The sequence below is a fragment of the Chlamydotis macqueenii genome, chromosome 1, assembly GCF_036417535.1.
Source record: "Chlamydotis macqueenii isolate bChlMac1 chromosome 1, bChlMac1.mat, whole genome shotgun sequence".
Lineage (NCBI taxonomy): Eukaryota > Metazoa > Chordata > Aves > Otidiformes > Otididae > Chlamydotis > Chlamydotis macqueenii.
Window position 1 is genome coordinate 13,188,298 of NC_141556.1, and position 18,762 is coordinate 13,207,059.

General features: G+C 37.5%; 1 protein-coding gene across 11 annotated transcripts in view; it reads left to right on the top strand.

Moving 5' to 3' along the window:
- Positions 1–18,762, top strand: part of MAGI2 (membrane associated guanylate kinase, WW and PDZ domain containing 2) — a 757,279-nt gene that overhangs the window by 673,670 nt on the left and 64,847 nt on the right. For 10 of the 11 annotated variants that reach the window (XM_086745763.1, XM_086745773.1, XM_086745781.1 and 7 more), the window contains 2 exons: positions 12,051–12,142; positions 17,863–18,055. In XM_086745763.1, the coding sequence (XP_086601889.1) occupies positions 12,051–12,142; positions 17,863–18,055 (285 nt within the window). Of the gene's footprint in view, positions 1–6,545; positions 6,588–12,050; positions 12,143–17,862; positions 18,056–18,762 lie in introns of all 11 variants that reach the window. The other variant, XM_086745852.1, reaches the window with a different exon arrangement.

Below are 18,762 nucleotides of genomic sequence, written 5' to 3' on the forward strand. Positions count from 1 at the left end.
ATGTAAGGGAGAGTGTAATTCTGCTAATAACCATGAAAGTTAGGTAGAGAAGCTAGAATATGGAACGTCAGATCAGGAATCTCTTATTAATGAAAATATTATGAGATTTTATAAGCACCAGTTGTTACATCTGTAACTGGACCTCCACATTGGCAGAAGTCATTCTCCTGAATTTAACAGTTTTACCTTTATAAATTTTCTTTATACTTTCTTATATTTTACATTAAACACTTTGTTGTAAATACATGGTTTATAATACTTTGCTCAGAGACCTGTTTAAGCAGACATTAGTCAAACAAGAGACACAAAGCTGTTAGGAAACATAATGCTATAAAATTTCTCTATCTATAAGTGTGTAATAGAAATTTGTTTATATATTCCTCTAAAGAAAGCAGTAAAATAAAACTTTTTTTTACAGCAATTAGATTACATTTGTCCTTCAGTTAGTGTGGTAGCCCAAGACTGGTGATGTGACACAGAAATGCCAGTTGGAAGAACAAGATAAGCCAGTGATAAGCTTTTATTAAAGGTGAAATCTGAACAATTATAGTTCCACCTTTTACTGGAAGGACAAATGTTCCTTCCTTCAAAATCTCCCATGTTATTTTGCCCTCTGACCATAGCATCATAAATTTCCAAAGATCCTTTCAAATCCATCAACTGTCTTATGCACCATAATATTTTTGCTGCCAGAAAGTTAGACAAATTGGAAAATAATAAAAAAGCAAAGTCCACCAATATCTGTGAAACATGTAAATAGCAAATGTATTAACATAATGCATTATTAGACTTCATAAAATAAGAGTGTTTTCTTATAAAACACTTGTAAGGCTTACAAATAACTGTCTCTAAGGGTCACACACAAGCATTTCAATACATATTCACAGGCTACCTTTCCTCTCAAATACCACTGCAGGTATTCAGCACAGATATGCATTAAAGTATTAGCAGTAGGAAAGGTTTGTCATACAGCATTGTACTGACTGACTCATAACGTGTAACTTGGAAAATACCATTTTTGCAGAAAAATGCTAAGGCCATCAGGGTTTCCTAAATTTTATACTCACGGGATATTAAAAAAAAAAAAAGGTGTACAGAACTGAATGCATTATCACCTGAGGGGGTCCATGGCATAGTCTATAGCTAAGCAGAATTTTCTTGTCAATGCTTGTTGACCTACACAGTTGCAATCTTAAAAACTGAAGGAAATTTTTCATATAACTGTTACTGCAATTAGTTCAGACAGTATTTTCCTGACAAAAATTTTGCCTCTAACAATTTTTCCCATTTTTGCTCATCTGTAGTCTAAAAAGAAATTCACATTTTAGTTATGATGCTTTAAAAAGATACATACGTACATGTGCACACATACATATATGTAGCACTATGTTAGTGTTACTTACATATTATTCTGAAGTATTGTAGAAATATAAAATATTTCTTTGTAGGGGTGAAGAATTTGCAACTACAAATTCAGAAAATTAGGTCCTATTTTCAAATCTTCCTTGAGCTCTGTTTGCCATGTTTTTCAATACTTCTGTTAACCAGTTACTGCTCTTTATATCAGTAAGTCATGCCTGCCTTCAGTTAGTAAATAAAAGAGTGTTGGGAAATCACTAATTATTATGTATTATCATCAAACTACTCCTTGACCTATGTATGAGCAATTGAGTTATAGGAAAGTAATTTCTCAAAGTAATTTCCAAACAGAACAGGTTGTTGTTTTCCTTGCATCTATTGCCACCCCAAGCAACAGCATAGAGCTCTAAGAACTTGTGTTACTAAATGAATGTAAACTTTTTTTTTTAATAAGATACAATATGTAACTAAAGGTGAGGAAATTCAGCAGACCAATGTCAGATAATTTTGTATTGTTCATCACTGCAGAAAGAGTTACTCGCCATGACAAAATGGATTTGTTGGTTATAAGAACTGACAGTGAAACCAAAGGCATTTTCAAATGGAATTCTGAGAATATCATCATCACAGTACTGTGAATGTAAAGTGATTTTGATTGCTGGATTGCAAAGTAGGACCCAAATGACCTATGCTAATATGAAATGTCAGTTTTACAACTCATGGCAGTATTAAAGATGCAGTATTCCTTTCTCTTGAACAATTTACACTTTACTAAAAGGTGTACAAATAGATTTTCATCTGCAAAGTAATAGGATGTACTTAAGAAGTCAAAGGAATAATTTAATAAAACTGACTTGTAAGCACCAGAGAATTGGTCACAGGCGCATGAGACCAATGGGAGCTGCATTGCCTATGTGATGTTTCAAACTACTGCTTGTCATGTCTACTACTACATTGCAGCATGATCTTATTTGTTCTGCTCATTTTACCTAAAGCATGCCTAAGACTGTGTTGCAATTTAGCCTCAGTCAGCAATCAAGTACCATACAGCAGTTGGCTCCTCCTCCCCCCCTCCCCAGGGGATGGGAGAGAGAACTGGGAAGAAAAGAAAACTCATGCATTGAGATAAAGACAGTTTACTAGAAAAGGAAGATATAATGAAATATATATTAATAATGAGAAGAAGAAGAAGAACAGGAATAATGAAATACGCAAAATGAATGATGCACAATTTCTCACCATTCAATGACCTGATGACTGATACAGCCCATCCCAAACAGCGACAGAACAAAAAACTGAAAATGATCCCAGAATGATTCTGAACAGTGAGAGAAAAAGTGAGTCAACTGTCATAGTTTAATTCCTCTCAAGTTCTCCTCATATCTCCTCTCTTCAGTTCTTGTGGCTGGGCTGAGTCGGGCCCATACGGCTGCCCAGCAGGACGCCAGAGGATGAGTGCTGCAAGGCCCACATGGCTCATGCCTCCTCCTCTCTGCCCCCATTCCTGCTTCTTCACATCTTCTCTTTTTTTTCTGTTTTCCCCTTCTTAAATATGTTATCACAGTGGTGTTATCAGGGAACATTCTGCCACCAATTGGCTCGGCCCTGGCCAGTGGCGGGTCCGCCCTAGGCCCAGTCAAGTCCCCTGGACAAAGGGAAGACTTCTAGCAGCTTCTTGCAGAAGCTGCCACCGTAGTCCTTCCAACTAAACAAAACCAACACACCAGCTCACCGACCCACCTCCACTTATATACTGAGCAAGATGTTTATGGCATAGAATACTTCCTTTGGCCAGTTTGGGTCAATTGTACTGGCTATATCCCACTCAGTTTCTTGCATCTGCACGTTAGCAAAACTTGAGAAGCTGAGAAAAGTCCTTGGTCTCTTTAGCAACAACTAATAAAATCAATGTATTATCGACGTTCTTCACATACCAAATCTCATACTAAATCCAAAACACAGCAACTTCTGGGAAGAAAATTAGCTCCATCCCAGCTGAAACCAAGACAGACTGAGATGCTGAAATATGAATGTTTGCTAGTTCTAGTTTTGTTCCATGTATTTAGCATTCAACAAAGTATGGTCCAGAAAATAACACAGTATGGAAAATAAATATTATCATTGCTATTTTTCATCAGCATAATTCCTCCCCCAGAAAATACCAGTGACTCCGCATTGGTGAAAATAAGACTATCCTTGTGTCATATTGCAGGTGAACTGCGCTTCTAGTGTTTTACAAGAAGAGGTCTAGTATTTTCACCATTGGTTTCAGTTAAGTCAGGATTGTGTCCCAAGTCTTCTTTATTGTTTATCATTTTCAGAAATATTTTGCAGTTTAAAATGATTTATTTTAAATTAAGCATGAAGCTAGATGTACAAGCTTTTTCCTACTCTATCTTCTCATAGCAAAGTTAACCTTCCCTTTGCATTCATCTGATACAGAAGAAATCTTGATGTGTAGCAAGAGTCTTTGAAATGCATAGCTGCATCCTTCTTCTCCAGAGCGCATGGAGTAGCCCTCATGGTAGACGTTTTTTTCAGTTACAGTTATAAAAAAGTAGCAGCTCAGAAGAAAACTTCTTAATTTTACTTTCCTAATTCTTGTTGCAAGGCCAGATTGGCTGAACTAAAAAAAAAATTAATGCAGCAATTTTACCTAGTATTTTATTGTTCATTCAAAATCTACTTTGTCATTATTTCATTCCTATTTCACATTACTCATGACAATGCAGGCACAGAAGTTCAGCTAAAAAGGCTTTATATGGAGAATACACAAACCTTATGTCAACTTTTTAAATCTTTCTGCACTTCAAGTGCAGAGTGTTCATGGTGACAGTATTGGATAGTCTGGTCTCTTTGTCCTGGTCTTTCCAAACATGCCTTCTGCTACATGCTAAGAAGTGGAGGCAGGAGGTTTAACTTAGTCAAAGTTTAGAAAATGCCAAAATGAATTTAATAATAAGAAAATGGAAAGTTTCAAATTGCCTTGTGTAAAGGTTAGTTTCTTATAAAAACTAATTGATGGGTTTTTTATAAAATTGAACTTGCTGGAGTCGCTTAGTATTTTGGTAAAATTACCAGTTCAATCAGTTTGCTCTCCATAGATACTAGGCACCAGGGTGTGCACAAGTGATGTGCATTCTGCTTTGCTGAGGACCAATCCCAGCAGGCCTTCCTCTTCCTTGAAAGTTGCTGTTCTGTAGGGTCTTTCAGCCCAGAATTATGTGAGTTTTGAAAAAGTTACGTATGTGTGAATTTCATTTGGTTGTGCTTCTTTCGCTTTGCTGCTTGAGGCCAGTTCTGAGGGATATCAGGGTGACTGCAAGCAGAAATGGAAACACAGAATGAGCCAATCTTACAGCAGCTCAAAAGACTAATTCTAGCTGGCTGACCAGCAGAAAAGGCTTGCGTCCTTTCAAACATAAAAGCTAATTGGGACTGTCAAGATTAAATTGCTTACTGTACATTAAAATCATTCTGTCTGTCACTTTTAAGAATTTCATTCAAATCTTGAAAGGATGTGAGTAAAAAAAAAAAATCATTTCTCCAAGTTTGCAGTGGAGCAGCATCAGTTTCAAAGGTGATGGTTTTCAGGAGTTGTGGTCGTGGAATAATTTACATATAGGTAACATCTCTCATATTAAGGACCCCAATAACTTTACAAAATCTGAAGTGCGTGAAGGAATTACCTCTTTTAACAACCAAAGTAAAGATGTGCAACCACCTATAAACTAAAACACCATAGCCCACATGGCTTAAGTCCTAACACAGCAGGTGAACAGAAATACAACAGGAACACCAAATCCAAAGAGATATTCCTATCCAGTACAATCTCTAGACTGTAGTTTAGTTAAGCGGTGTAGCAGTCATCTGAATTTGAGCAGGTCACGGCTGTTATGTAAATACTCTTACAAAGAAGGATGTAAAATATTCAGTGGCCTCCATCTCCATTTTTGGGAAAATGTCTTTGACCTAGAGCATTAATTCAGTATTTACTCAAGAAAACTATGAGTTACTCAGTTGCTGCCATTACAGTCCATGCTGCCTTTAGGAAGCAGTCCACCAGAAGGCAGGTAGCTTTAGTCCGAACTCTTCCAAAGTGGTAAGGAACTGCCCACAGAAGAAATACTGTCTTCTCCTTTCTCTGACCATATTCACATATTTCCAGTAGGCTTAGCCAAAATTGCTGGCCTCCAGTGCATTCTCTGGCTTCTTTCTGCCTGGAGCTACCTACTTACAGTACTAAATCCACTCCTGTCTTCCTTCTATCTCAGGAAGATAATACATACTCATATATTGCATCACTGTCCTATAGATGCTGATGTGACAGACCTTCCCCTGTTTATACCATGAAATATGTGTGGTATGATACTCTAGCTTAGAGCTTAGAGTGCTCTATTTATGTTTTTGTTGTTGTCAGGCCAATGCAAATCACCTCTGGTTTGGGATGTTTTGCAATTCACTCTGGATGCTGCAGAGATAATAAAACAGAAAATCTTAGTTAGAACATTTCAAAATCAGCAAAGGAATTGTGACAGTGAACTCAGCTATAGACTTGTTCCAGATTCCTCTAATGCCAGCAAAGTAGTTGTGTATGAAAACAAGTTAGTTATTTACTGCATTTCATCTAGTGAAATGCAAACACTTTGAAACTACCTGCATGAGAAGTAGGTTAAATGGGTTTATCTGCATTTGCCTTCATGTACAATCAGTTGTTGCTGTTGGCAACATACATCCTTCTCACAAAATTTTACTCTTCTTGATGGTAAAAGACATTTTGCATCTGAGTTGAATAAAAGCAATGGTCAAGTCACCTAAACATAGCCATTAAACTTTCCCTTTTATTGCATGAGCCTTGAATGAGCACAAATATCGTTACTAAATTTCACGGTTTTAAACATGTTAACCATTTTATCTTCATCATAAACTATGTTATGTTAAAGGAACATTACCATCTTATCTTCTGTTCCACTTTGCATAGAAATGGACAGGGAGGTCTACATCTAGCAGGAATACATATATGTGCCACCTAGGAAGTCAGGAAGGAGCGGAGTAGAAAAAGAAATCTGAAATAAATAGTAGAAATTGCACTTCAGTAATTCAAAACACAGCAAAGAAATTGATGCTGCATCTTTAAATAACTTGAGAAATGTATTTCATCTTTAATTCCCCGTTTTCCTATTCAGAACAAGTGCTGCCCAGGACTGGTTTTCGAGTGGATTCCTCTGGCAAGTATTTTTCAGCCTTCATTGTTCTGTAAACTAATTGTCCTTCATTTTATGTTTTAGTTATTCTTCTTTCTTTAATCATTTCTCTAGATAATGGCCAGTCATGACTGCCCAGTCATCATTTTATTTTTGTGTGAGCTTTGTGGGGTTACAGAATACTAACTCTAAATCTTTTTAACATAGATTTCCATTCTGAGAAAAGAAAAGTATTTCTTTTTCCTCAGCCAGTCTTTGTGTATGTTTTACAATGTTTTACTTGTGCTTTCATACATTAGTGTTCAGTCATTACCATAAAATTTGGGCATTTACCTATAGCTCATGCCCAAATCTAACCTTAAGCAATATTGGGTGTAAAACTGGCATTAATTCTATCTTCATTTGCAAAAGAACAGGACTGATGTATTGTGCAGACCCACTCATTCCTTGCTCTCATAGATATATTTTGTCGTGTAAAAACCTAAAAGCAAAAACTTTCAAAAGCAGAAGCTTTTTCAGGTAATTGAATCAACATCGGTCTTGTAAAGTGCCAATGAACTTGTTTAAAGAGTAGCATATATGATTTCCCAATGTGATCCTGTTAAGTGAACAGTTAAACCAGGTTGTTTTGACAATCCCATTGAAGTCTTTTCTAGTCCTACACAGGCTGGACAGAGATCCTAAACTAAATGTGATATTGGGCTGTTTTGCATATCCCAGTAGGGTTTATACGTTGAATAACTCTGTTAGCACACCAGGTTGGTTTTGGTTTTTTTTTTTTTCTTTTCTGATTTTTGCACTGATGTCTTTATTTACCAGTTTTTCCTCTCTATAAATATCAAGAGGAAATGTGTATGTTTTTTAAAAAGCTACTCACATTGGAGACCAGTGGACTGTTTTCAAGCTTTTCACATCTTTCAAGAGCATCTGAACCACAGATTAAAAGTTATTGTAGATTTGTGTCAATCACAATCAGCAATTCACAGTAATGATTTATATGGAACAAAAATCTCCACCACCTTCAGCAAAGGAGTCCAAATTAATTTTTATTTTTAGCTGGAAAGTTGAGTACATCCACAAAGACTAAAATTATTACAGTAAAGCTCTTCATTCTTGTTCTAATTGCAATACAGAAGAGGTTTAATTTAAAAAAATCATTTTCAAAATTTACAGCATCATCCCAAATACCAGGTTTATCACTATAAAAATCACATAGCACTTGTGCAACTTGACTCATATAGAAAATGAATTAATCATCTTCAGGGATATATTTTTTCTACATCCTTTTAAGAAACAATTGTATATACACTTATCAATGTGGAATTCACCTAGGAATTCAAATGAATACAGTACAGAAATTTAGCTAAGAGTTGATAATCACAGCTTCACCTATGAGATCTCACTATTATTCAGTAACAATCTATTCTGGTACCTTTACATTTAAAGCAAATTCCCCATCATCCAGAAACCAGAAAGCAGAATTTCCCAATGCTCTTTACCATCCTCACTGTGCAGCAATGATCAGATCACAGCTTGTCCAATACCATTATCAAATTCACTGGGGAACCAGCTGGTTTTATAACTTAGCAAAAAGAATTGCTTTTTTTTTCTCTAAGCCAAATGATTAAGAAATTTTTCCTTTACACAAAAAGAAGAAACAAAATGCTACAACTATAAGAAAAGACAATGAAGTTACTAGCAGGCAAACCTAAAGTTCTTTTTCTAATATAAATGTGCAGAGAGGCAAGGGAGAACAGGGAACATTGTCATTCTTGCACAGGATACCTATATTATACAATCAGAAATATTGACCTTAAGCTGGAACTCTGCTTTCAATGAAATGAGAGGAGATGGGACATTCAGGTGTATTAAGCTGACTTGAAGGAAAAGCAAACTGTGCAAAAGACTATACTTATTCAGTCTTGGCTTGACTCCCAGGTCTGCAAACCTGTGCATTGCTTCTTACTTGGCGTGAACTACAAGGTGCTAATCTAGTTTACAAAGAGGAAAAAAAAAAAGGTGTATTTTCCATAATGAAGTTATATTAACCAACAGTTTGCAGTGTATTGCAAGGCACAGGAGTGTCATTTTTCTGTAAGTATAGGTAATTTTCTTTGTATGATCAACTGAAAATTTGCTCCAGCAAGAAAAGGCAAAATTTAGTTTATCTAATGATCCTTTGTGAGGAAAAATAAGTACCAGAATCATAGAGAAGCAAGCGCTGAAGAAATAACAGATGAAATGTAATCACTTATATGTGTAAGAATACTTGATCAATGTACATTCAGGAATATTGAAACTGCTGCCACATGATAGGGACTTTCAGTAAATCTGCCAAGCATGTGCTCCTGTAGTAAAAACAGATAGTAGTGAACAATCTACCTGTCTTTAAGGAACAAGAAAAAATAAATTTCATCATCACAAGACTTTAGAACATATTTTTGATTAAAGACTGTCAATACAGTGATAAACTGAGAGCTAATGCAGAAGGTGCTTACAAAAAATTGATTGTGTCAGACTAACCTGGTAGCTGAATTTTTGCACCAAAAAAATAATGTATGTTTAATCAGTCTAGACTCCCACTAGACATTTTACAAAATGCCAGTTATACTTGAAGTACTTCCATGTTAGCGTAGAGAAGACCATGCTTAGCACAAAGCATAAAGAGGAAAGGCTGGAAAGCAGATAAACAATTCTACTAAAATAACAGTTTCTAGACTGAAAGGGTAATAGTGCAGAGCCTTGCGATAAGTCTTCTGTGTTGTTTTCATGAATGATCTAAGCACAGAAACTAAGGATGGAAATCAGGTCCACCTTCAGACATGTAACTTCAGGTATCTATGGTGTAGTTGTCTCTAGACCAGTGGAGAGCTGGTCAGTGCAGGCAAGGTAGTTGTGTCATGCCAGACATGAAAGCTGAAACAACCAGCAACAACAGTGGAGGAAACGCTCTTAAGTGTACTAGTCAGTCGCTGGAGATAATACGATATTACTGTGAAAAAGTAAGTTAAATCATGAGGTGCAATCCATCACTGAAATTCTGAATGAGGCAGGTGACCAAGTTACAAAGGCTACAAAGAGTCTTAGGCGTCCACTGTCTTCTTTAGTGATAAGGTGTGTGTGCTGTTTGCATGCAGAGGCTTGCAATGACAAGGGGCTGGACTAGATGACCCAGGGATCCTTTCCAGTCCCATGTTTTGTTTGCTTGGTGGGACAGAGAAACACGTTATTTTTTAAAAGCAGTTTTCAGTCACCTGGTAAGAGTTGGCAGAGAACGGGCTCCATAGGCTTCCAGCCGTTTGGAGAGGAAGATTCTTCGGAGCAAGCATGATGGCATAGTCAGTTAATCCAAAGGCTTCCAAACTGTGTTAGAGCTCATAGAAAAGTACGCCCATATACAGTATTTTTAGCCTAAACCTTTTCATGGTCAACTTGGCCTACCTATTCCATTCTAAATGGGTGAAAAACAGCATAAAAAAAAAAAATAATAGTAGGACTTATCTTGGAGTCTGGTGCCGACATTGGTTTGGATCACTTTTGTCAACATATGTGTTTGAGGGAAGTTTTCATCCCCGTGTGCCAAAGCGTGTATACTTCACAACCTGACATTCTTATACTTTCTTAAAGTATTCCTAAGTGTGCGTATTCATTCATGTGTGTGCAAATAAAGGTAGTGCTTGGTTGGTGACAGACTGCTGGAAACAGTGCCTGTGAGTGTTAGACCTGGGCTGTAAATGGTGATCCTACTCTGTCTGTCTACAAAGCCTTCTCCCTAGTACTAAGCCCCATCCTTGTTACACTCAGGCACAGCAAATCAGGTTGAGATAAGGTATTGCTTTCATCTTAAAATTCCTTTGCCCCTCACCACTTTGAAACAATATTTGCATGAATTTAACATACTGTACATGCACAAACTTAATTTGTTCTTCTATTCACTGTTGAGACACTTATCAAATAAATTGAAAAATAAAAGGAGGATAATAAGCAGTTAGGATCTGTTTGGGTTTGTCTTCTAAATACATGAGAAACAAGTTGGTAGGGAAAGGTAATACTTCTATTTTACTAACTGAAATATTTGTGATTCGGTCTCACTCATACCAATATATGTACAATGACTATGCTGCTGTCTACAGAGGATTTTTATTGTATGGTCATCGCATAGAGCCACTGCATGTAGTTCTGTCTTTGCAAGACCTAACTAAAACTGAATGAGCTTTAATCCCAGACCAATGCTGGGATCTGTCTGACTCTGCAGTTTGTGAGGTGTCCACCGCTGGCGCTGGGGGGGATCTGGAAACGAGAGTCGCGGAAGTGCCGTGTTTCAGCCATCTGTAGTCCCTCCCCTCCTGAGAAAACAAGGCACATCTGGAGGCACTGTGAACAGTTTGCTGAAATAAACCCACTCATCTCTTTTTGTCTTTTGGGGTCAGCCATAAGCTGACACTGGCCAAAAGCTGTCACAATTTGTAAGCCAAAGTGCAATTTGTGCAAAAGACCATTCCTGTTAATCACTGTCCTGCTTCAAATTATGAGCCTAAAGCATCTCTGAACATTCAGACAAAGCGACAGTCAAAACAGACTTAGTCCTCTAACAGCTTACTGTTTCACTTTATAATTTTTGAAATTTTATTAAAAATTTCTCTTTTGTATTTTGAGGGCATCAAGACCCAAAGCAATGGGCTCTTTCAAATGAAGCTAAAGACACTTTTATAAGAAACTGACTTTTGAAAAACACTACCTTCCTGAATTGATATATTCCAGGGCAGAATATATGTTTACAGGCAAGTTACGCAGACATATGGAAGAGCAATTCTAATGATTCATAAAGCTGTTGAGACTTTAATTAAGTAGCATTAAGGACTTCAGGTTAATGATGTTAGCTTTCCATTTAAACCTTAAGACTCAGAGCTTATAAGAACATCTTTCGTCAAAACTCTTTATTGAAGGTATTACCTGAAAGCGAAGTACTTAAAGATACATTACATAAAAAGACATATTGCTTTATATCTGTCTGTGGGACTAAAATGGCCTGCAATGATTATTCATCTTTTATAAGTTGGACTGATAATTTTTCTATGTATCTTTATCTCCCATTTCAGTTTATTCTCTTTAGGTTTTAATGAACTGCAAGGAAAACACAAATTAAAAGCCAGAGGTGGATGCCAGCAGTATATTATGCAGTCACTTGTAGGAAGAAGGCACCTTTATAACCTCTATTTTGGACAGACTTTTCCAGTACTGTTCTCCTGTGAATGTGTTCTAGCTTGGTTTAGTGATTTCTACTGAACATAATCATCCTCCAAGATATCTACATTTTCAAGTCTCCTTCTTGTCTGTGTTCAACACATTGTGTCCCATTTGTTTCCACCAGCTGTAACCAGGATGCCATTAGTCATGTGCAATGAACACAAGGTGGGAGGGAAGATGGTGCTAATTCTCGAGACAAAGCCAAAATACTTTGCTCAGTGGGATTTCCCTTTAAACCAGGTCCCGATTACAAGGAGCTGGATGTTCACCTTCGGAGAATGGAGTCTGGGTTTGGCTTCAGGATCCTGGGAGGAGATGAGCCTGGACAGCCTGTGAGTTATTTCTTCCTGACTTTTCTTTTTTAACTTGAAATCTGTGTAAAGGTCAGAAAAATGTTACTACATAGCTGAACCCAAATGAACACCATGTTAAAGCTGTAAGTAAAATGACTTTTTTATTCATCCATAGAAAATGAGAGGACTCTCAGGTTGTCCACATCTAAAAGATGTCACAGTAAATTAAGTTAGATTCATAAGGAATTCAGTTCGAAACAGTGCATCATTCAGCTCTTTACTGCGGAGCGTGACCTTACATCTTTTAATCTTGACTTTCCAAAACTGAGTTGAAGCAGATTTTAAAAATCAGATTATGTAAGACTATGCATGACTCTGTTCAGCGTAAGCAGACTGTATATATATATGCATAAGATTAAAAGATACTGTTGACAATGCAGTTTATTTCCAGAAACACAGAAGGGCCCACCAGGGAAGGGTAGTCCATGTTCCAGGTTAGATGACACATCATGTGATGCATCAGGCATAAAAATGGTAGCTTTATATGATTAGTAGGGAGACTTTCCTGTAACCAAATAACAGGTAACAAAGTCAACATAGATTCATTGCGGGTGAAATAAAATATAAAATAATACATATACACAATTTTTAAAATACGTGTGTACATATTTTATTAAATTAGTGATGTATGTAAATACTATAATTTTGAGAAGGCAGGCAGAATTAGTACTCCTTCAGAATAACTTTGAGAAGTTATTGGTTAACTATGGTTTGTCAGTGAGGACTAATCCCAAGTCAATAATTATAACATTTTATTATCACAACCTTATGCATCATCTGAGTCCTGTGTTACCACATTTCTTAGGCAATGTATAACTAGTTGATAGATTTATATATTCCATATTCAAATTAATACCGAATAATAGCGTAGTCATTCAAGCATTAACATGAGCCAACACATGGCTCTCAGAAACAAACTTCACTATTTTAAAATTGTCAACATCTGTGAAAGTACTGATAAATATTAACAGTTTACTGATGCCTCCTGCAAAAAGAAACAAATGCACTGTATTCTAAAGTAGGTCCTTCAAGTCCTGATTGAAATGCAGAGACCCTATTTTAGAATAAGTGTTTTGGAATGATTTTCCAAGCTAACTAAGGTGTAGCTGTACAGAAGGACTCCTGAACAACACTGTTTCATCATCTATACCTGCAGTGTGGCTGAAGTCCCTCTGGCATCTAACTTTCTTCCATGGAGCATATCCCAGCGTACATAAAATGAGGCCCTGAGCCATCATCTGCACATTCTCCAGCGAGGCATTTTTCCTGTCCTTTCTGGATGGCCCAGCCAGTATGGGTTCTCAAAGCTCGCCTGCTGGGTGAAATCAGAAAGGAAATCTGTTAGGCGCTAGAGGTAATGTTCCATTTTATCATTTTATCCTGCTGAGAACAGGCACTAGTGGAAGATTTGGAAATCTTCTACCTGCTTTGGACTATAATGTCTAGTGGCATTTTCCACCTCCCAGGAAAGCATCCCTGTCTACAAGGCTGCTCAGTATTCTGGGAAAGTCTGTCTTGGTGTCTCCTTTAGTGCTTTTTTAATTACAAATGGATAATTAAGTAGTCACAGATTGAATGTCTGGCTGGCCTTGTAGTTTGGAGGTTTACAACATTCTCATGGAGAAAAGTGCAGCTCAAATGCCTCACCTAAAGAAAGCATGATTATTTATATAAAATGGAATTCTTTCAACCTAAAGGACTGCAACCTTAAGAATACATGCCGGAGTTTTGGGAGATCTGAATTTATGTCTCTGCTCAACAGTCCAGTAGAGTGGGAATTTGGAAATAAGTCCTTTGCCTCCCAGCTACTGATCAGGCACTGAACCGTTACAGAGGAAGCAGCTCTTTCTGGTTTCTTTTCAGCAAAGAACAGACCTGGCTTTACTGTCCAAAGTCAAAGAGTCATAGCCAGATGCCAAGCACAGAGATAAGCACCTTGCTGGTTTTGGAGAGCAGGACCGAAAATGCTGCCTTCTGTGAACCACTTTCTAAGATGCTTCGCTGTCCTGCTGAACAGTTGCTCTCAGCCTGCACTTAGCCCCAGGGTTGCTATCTCTATTTCAGTGCTTGCAAATACGAAAGCATTTTTCCCTCAGACGTATCAATCTAACGGGCTCTATGTCTCCCCACAAACTATATCTCAAAGTCCTCAGGAAAGATCCTAGCTTGAGGCTGAGAATCCTCCGAGGCAAAAAGGCACCTCCTCAGAGCTAGGTGCTTCAATACTGAACTTCTCAGTTCGCACTCCCTCTTTGTTGTCCATCTACTTGTTTTCACTGCTTAAATTCATCACTGATAAAGAAAACAGATGTTCTCCACTTTTTTTAATTTCCATCTGTTTTGTATTCAAAATACAAGCTTTCTGAACTCTCTTCTCTCTCCTCCACTGCATCCCTGCTCCCCATGGACAGCCTACCTGCAGCCTCCTATTCCTTTCACCACCAGAAAAGGAGAGGCAGTTTCTGCCTGTCCTCCAAACCCCTGCAATTCCTATGAAACAAGAACTGAGAGACTTTGAAATGTTTGTTTCGGCTCTCTTGCTGTGCAGTCAAGTAACACAGAACAAAAGGAAGCTTTCATTGCCTTTTGTCTTTGTGGTTTGGTTTCTAAAGAGGAATATGGGTTCTTCAGCATAAGGCAATAAGTTTTTGAGAGAAGCAGAATCCACATGAAGTTTTTTTGGGAGGATAATACTGACACTGTAAAAGGGACTGTAGCCTAGTTTCTTTCTAGTTATATCAGCTACCCGGCACCTTAGAAGGAGAAAGTGTTCCTGGAGTACTCCGCTTTCCATATTTGTAAGCATAAAGATGCTTTCCAAAGAAAAGACATTTATTGAGAAATTTCAAATATCAAGACTGTGGATTGTGTCAGTTCCAGTCACTTCTCAACTCATGAGATCATACACCAGATATTTATCACATCTCCGGGTAACTTGAGAAGTTAGAGATAATCTGAGTCTATTACAGTGAATTATAATATCACTGAAAGATTGCAAATATACATAAACTTGAACTTTACTGAAGCTGCAAATTACTGTCCCAAAGTGGAGAACTATTTTGGATACATTTGTGCAGCTCAAACTCAAATTCATGGGAACATGTACATAATTACACTGAGTTTCACCTTTTCAACACAGATTGACTCAGATTGACTGGGATTCTTCTCAAAATGTCTGCAAGATGTGTGCCTATATTCCTTTTCTAATCAGTGCCAAGAAACAAACATTTCTAAGACATAACAGATGTCCATAGAGCAAAACGTTAGGATAGTGCGGACCACACCTCAGGAGCTCCTATTTTTAGCGGTGATTAGACAGAGTTCAGATGATTACTTTTGATTTAGACATCACAGACACTTAAAATTAGGTGAGATGAATCACACCTTCTCTATCTATTACTTAAATTTTACTACGTGCCTGTGAAGCTACTGTGTTGTATTCAGTGAAACTGAAACATGAAGTCAAATAATCATCAAGAATCACAAAGAAACTCAGTATCAAAACAGATTAACATGCATGAGTTAATAGATTCAGGCTTCAATTTCTGATTATGCTCTGTCACAATCTTCCTAATCACAGCATTTCTCATGTTTAATCTCAGGCAATAGATGAAACCTTTCCTTTTATCGCTTACATCTCGTCATCCTTTTCCTCACACTTTCAAAGCAATCTCATGTCAGTATGAAACTGCATTACAGAGGTAATATAGTCCTGATAAATATTTTTCTAATTTGTGTTTTGCTTGTAGGATTTATAACTATAATGGAAAGTACTCAGCCATGAAATGAGAGCAGATACTGAATAAGAAACAAGTTCAGACATAGAAAATGAAAAAGAAGGAAAATTAAGTTAACCTTGCTATTAAATATATATACCAAATAACAGATATGGTAGCCATCATCTTGACAAACACACCTACCTGAAATGTTGAAAGTGGGACTGTGCTACTTAATGTTAGGAGTCAGTTCCACCACTGAGATGAGTAACACAATCACATTCCACTGTGGATATGTGAAATATCAGCAATAATTACTTAATTAGTCAAAACTGGAAAGAGTTTTTGCACTTTTCTGTAGATACTGATGACATACCATGCTGTGAGCTGCATTTGTGTTTCTCCAAAGGTTAAAGATGCACAAATTGTTCGGTACTCTGGCAGCCAATTTTAAAGAAACTGCAAATGCTCAATAAAACCAAAGGAGGAAACCACTCCCTACAATCCTCCAAGCTGCAGAAGGTCTTCTCAAGATGACTAGGAAAACATTCTTACTCATATGACATGCCCAAAAGTAAAGGTTTTGAGGATGCTTTATGAAGGTCTAGCTAAATGTAGCTTTGGATAGCTTTTTTCCTACCCAGTAAGGAGCATAAATACATATTTCATAGTTGGATTTTGCACAAAGTATGTTCCAAAGCTCTGAGGTATTTTCTTTCACTGTTTGAAGAACAGAATGGAGAACCTGAAAGAGTCTCTCTGGCAACTCAGCCTGATACTGCTTAACAGGATCCCAGAAACACCAGGAAGCAAGAAAACGCTGCATCATGTTCTCTCTTTGCTGACTTTTGAAAGCAAAAGTGAGCCAAAGGGAGGCTGGGAAGTGGAGAAGATTCTCCAGGCTCCACATGGGCTTTCATTTAAACACTCTGCTGGGATACTCGAAACTCTGCCGCTAAGACCACAAAAAACCCCCACAAGATCACCTGTGTGAATACCACATCTAGCCTTCACAATTCCTCATGAAAAGCAATACTTGATACCTTTTATCTTTTATTGTTTAAAGCAGATTGTCACATGGCATGTCATATCCATCAGTCTGTGCTCACTCTCACGCTGAACAAGAGAAAGAAAAATTTGGAACATGCTCTGTGAATGCTTTAATATTCTTTCAAAGAAAGCAGGTTTTGTTTGAATCAATCTCAACTGTTCTACCAGTTATTCCACAGGGAAAATATATATGTCTTCTTCTAATAAATTATGAGAATTTATGTGCATAGAAATTGGAGAAAGTCGTTAAAAGGCTTTGAACAGATTTTTTACTAGTTTATATGTCTCATACAAATTATGTTTAAGTATTGATTTTGGAAAACAGCATCTGCCCAGAGTAAGCAGATATTTTTCCTCTTTTTCCATTTTACTAATCAACCACTACCTGGGAAATTATTCATTATGAGTAACAACATTTCATATAGCACTTCTTTTCCCCTAGAGTCCCAAAGCAAACTCCATGTTGTGGGGTCACTTCCACTCCTGACCTCAAGTGCATTACTCCAAGTGCTTACACCACACAGCAGTGGGGAACCTTAGATAAGAAATATGCAGACTAACTAATTTTAAGTCAAAAGGACCCTTAAGTGGAATTAATCTGTTTAGATCTTCTACATAATGTAGTCTATATAAACACAGCACTCTTAGACAAATTGTCTTGAGTTGAAGATAGCAAGTCGAGATCTAGATCAGGATGCTCAGGTGTATCACTCCTACGCAGGCAGGAAACATCTTACCTTCTTACTAAAGGCAAGGAAGCATCTTTAATCATACCCACAGAGAAGGAGCACAGCTTTCAGACACACGCAGATCTCTTCACCTGCACTGAATCATCAACATTTTCAACAGAAAGGGAAAATCACTACAACGTTCATGGCACTAAATTGGAGGCTCAATGTATACATGATGGGATTTTGTGTCTTTGCTGCCTAGATTCTCATCGGAGCAGTAATTGCCATGGGCTCAGCAGACCGAGATGGTCGACTCCATCCTGGCGATGAGCTGGTGTATGTAGATGGGATTCCAGTGGCTGGCAAAACCCACCGATACGTGATTGATCTTATGCATAATGCTGCCCGAAACGGGCAAGTGAATCTTACTGTGAGGAGAAAGGTGCTACCCACAGGTGAGTAAATGCTGGGAAAGATGAAAGGAAAATTAAAGTTCAATGCTGGCAGCACAGGCAGATGCTGTTTAAAAAAAAAAAAAAAAAAAAAAAAGATAAAATTAAAGTCAAATTGAATGTTTGTGTCATTTTGAAGACAGAATAATTGTAAATATGTGTCCCTCATTTCTGTGACAAAAACATTGCAGCTGAGTGTTGTTTCTCTGAGAAGTGGAAACAATATTGGCAACCCGGTGTAGTGATCATGAGTGTTCTGGATTTGTTCCATACTGTCTTGGTCTGTGCTGTCTCCTCTTGCCCGCTTCTGGGACAAAGCATTCACCTAAGTTAAAGGTGTTAAAGCTGACCGTGTCAATAAGCAAACAGAGAAAAGCTTGAAGACTGTTAACTGTTTAGGGCAAGGACTCATTTCAGTCTTGTATGTGTTAAAAGCCCATTTCTGGTCTCACTGATGTTAGTTGAAGTTTTCCCCCTGATTGCAATGCAAGCTGTCTGAAAACCTTCTGTACAGCACAAGCAGCTCCTAGGAACAGGGCCGGATCCTCCCTTCAAACAGACATGATCAGAAAATAAACTTAAAATGATATGAAGAATCGGAAGTAAGTTGAACATTTAATCTAGCTCTATTTCAATTATTGAAAAACACTGGAACCTGGAAAAATGTGTGGCAGCATCTACTAAAGCTTTAGTGGGAGAATCTGCTGCTG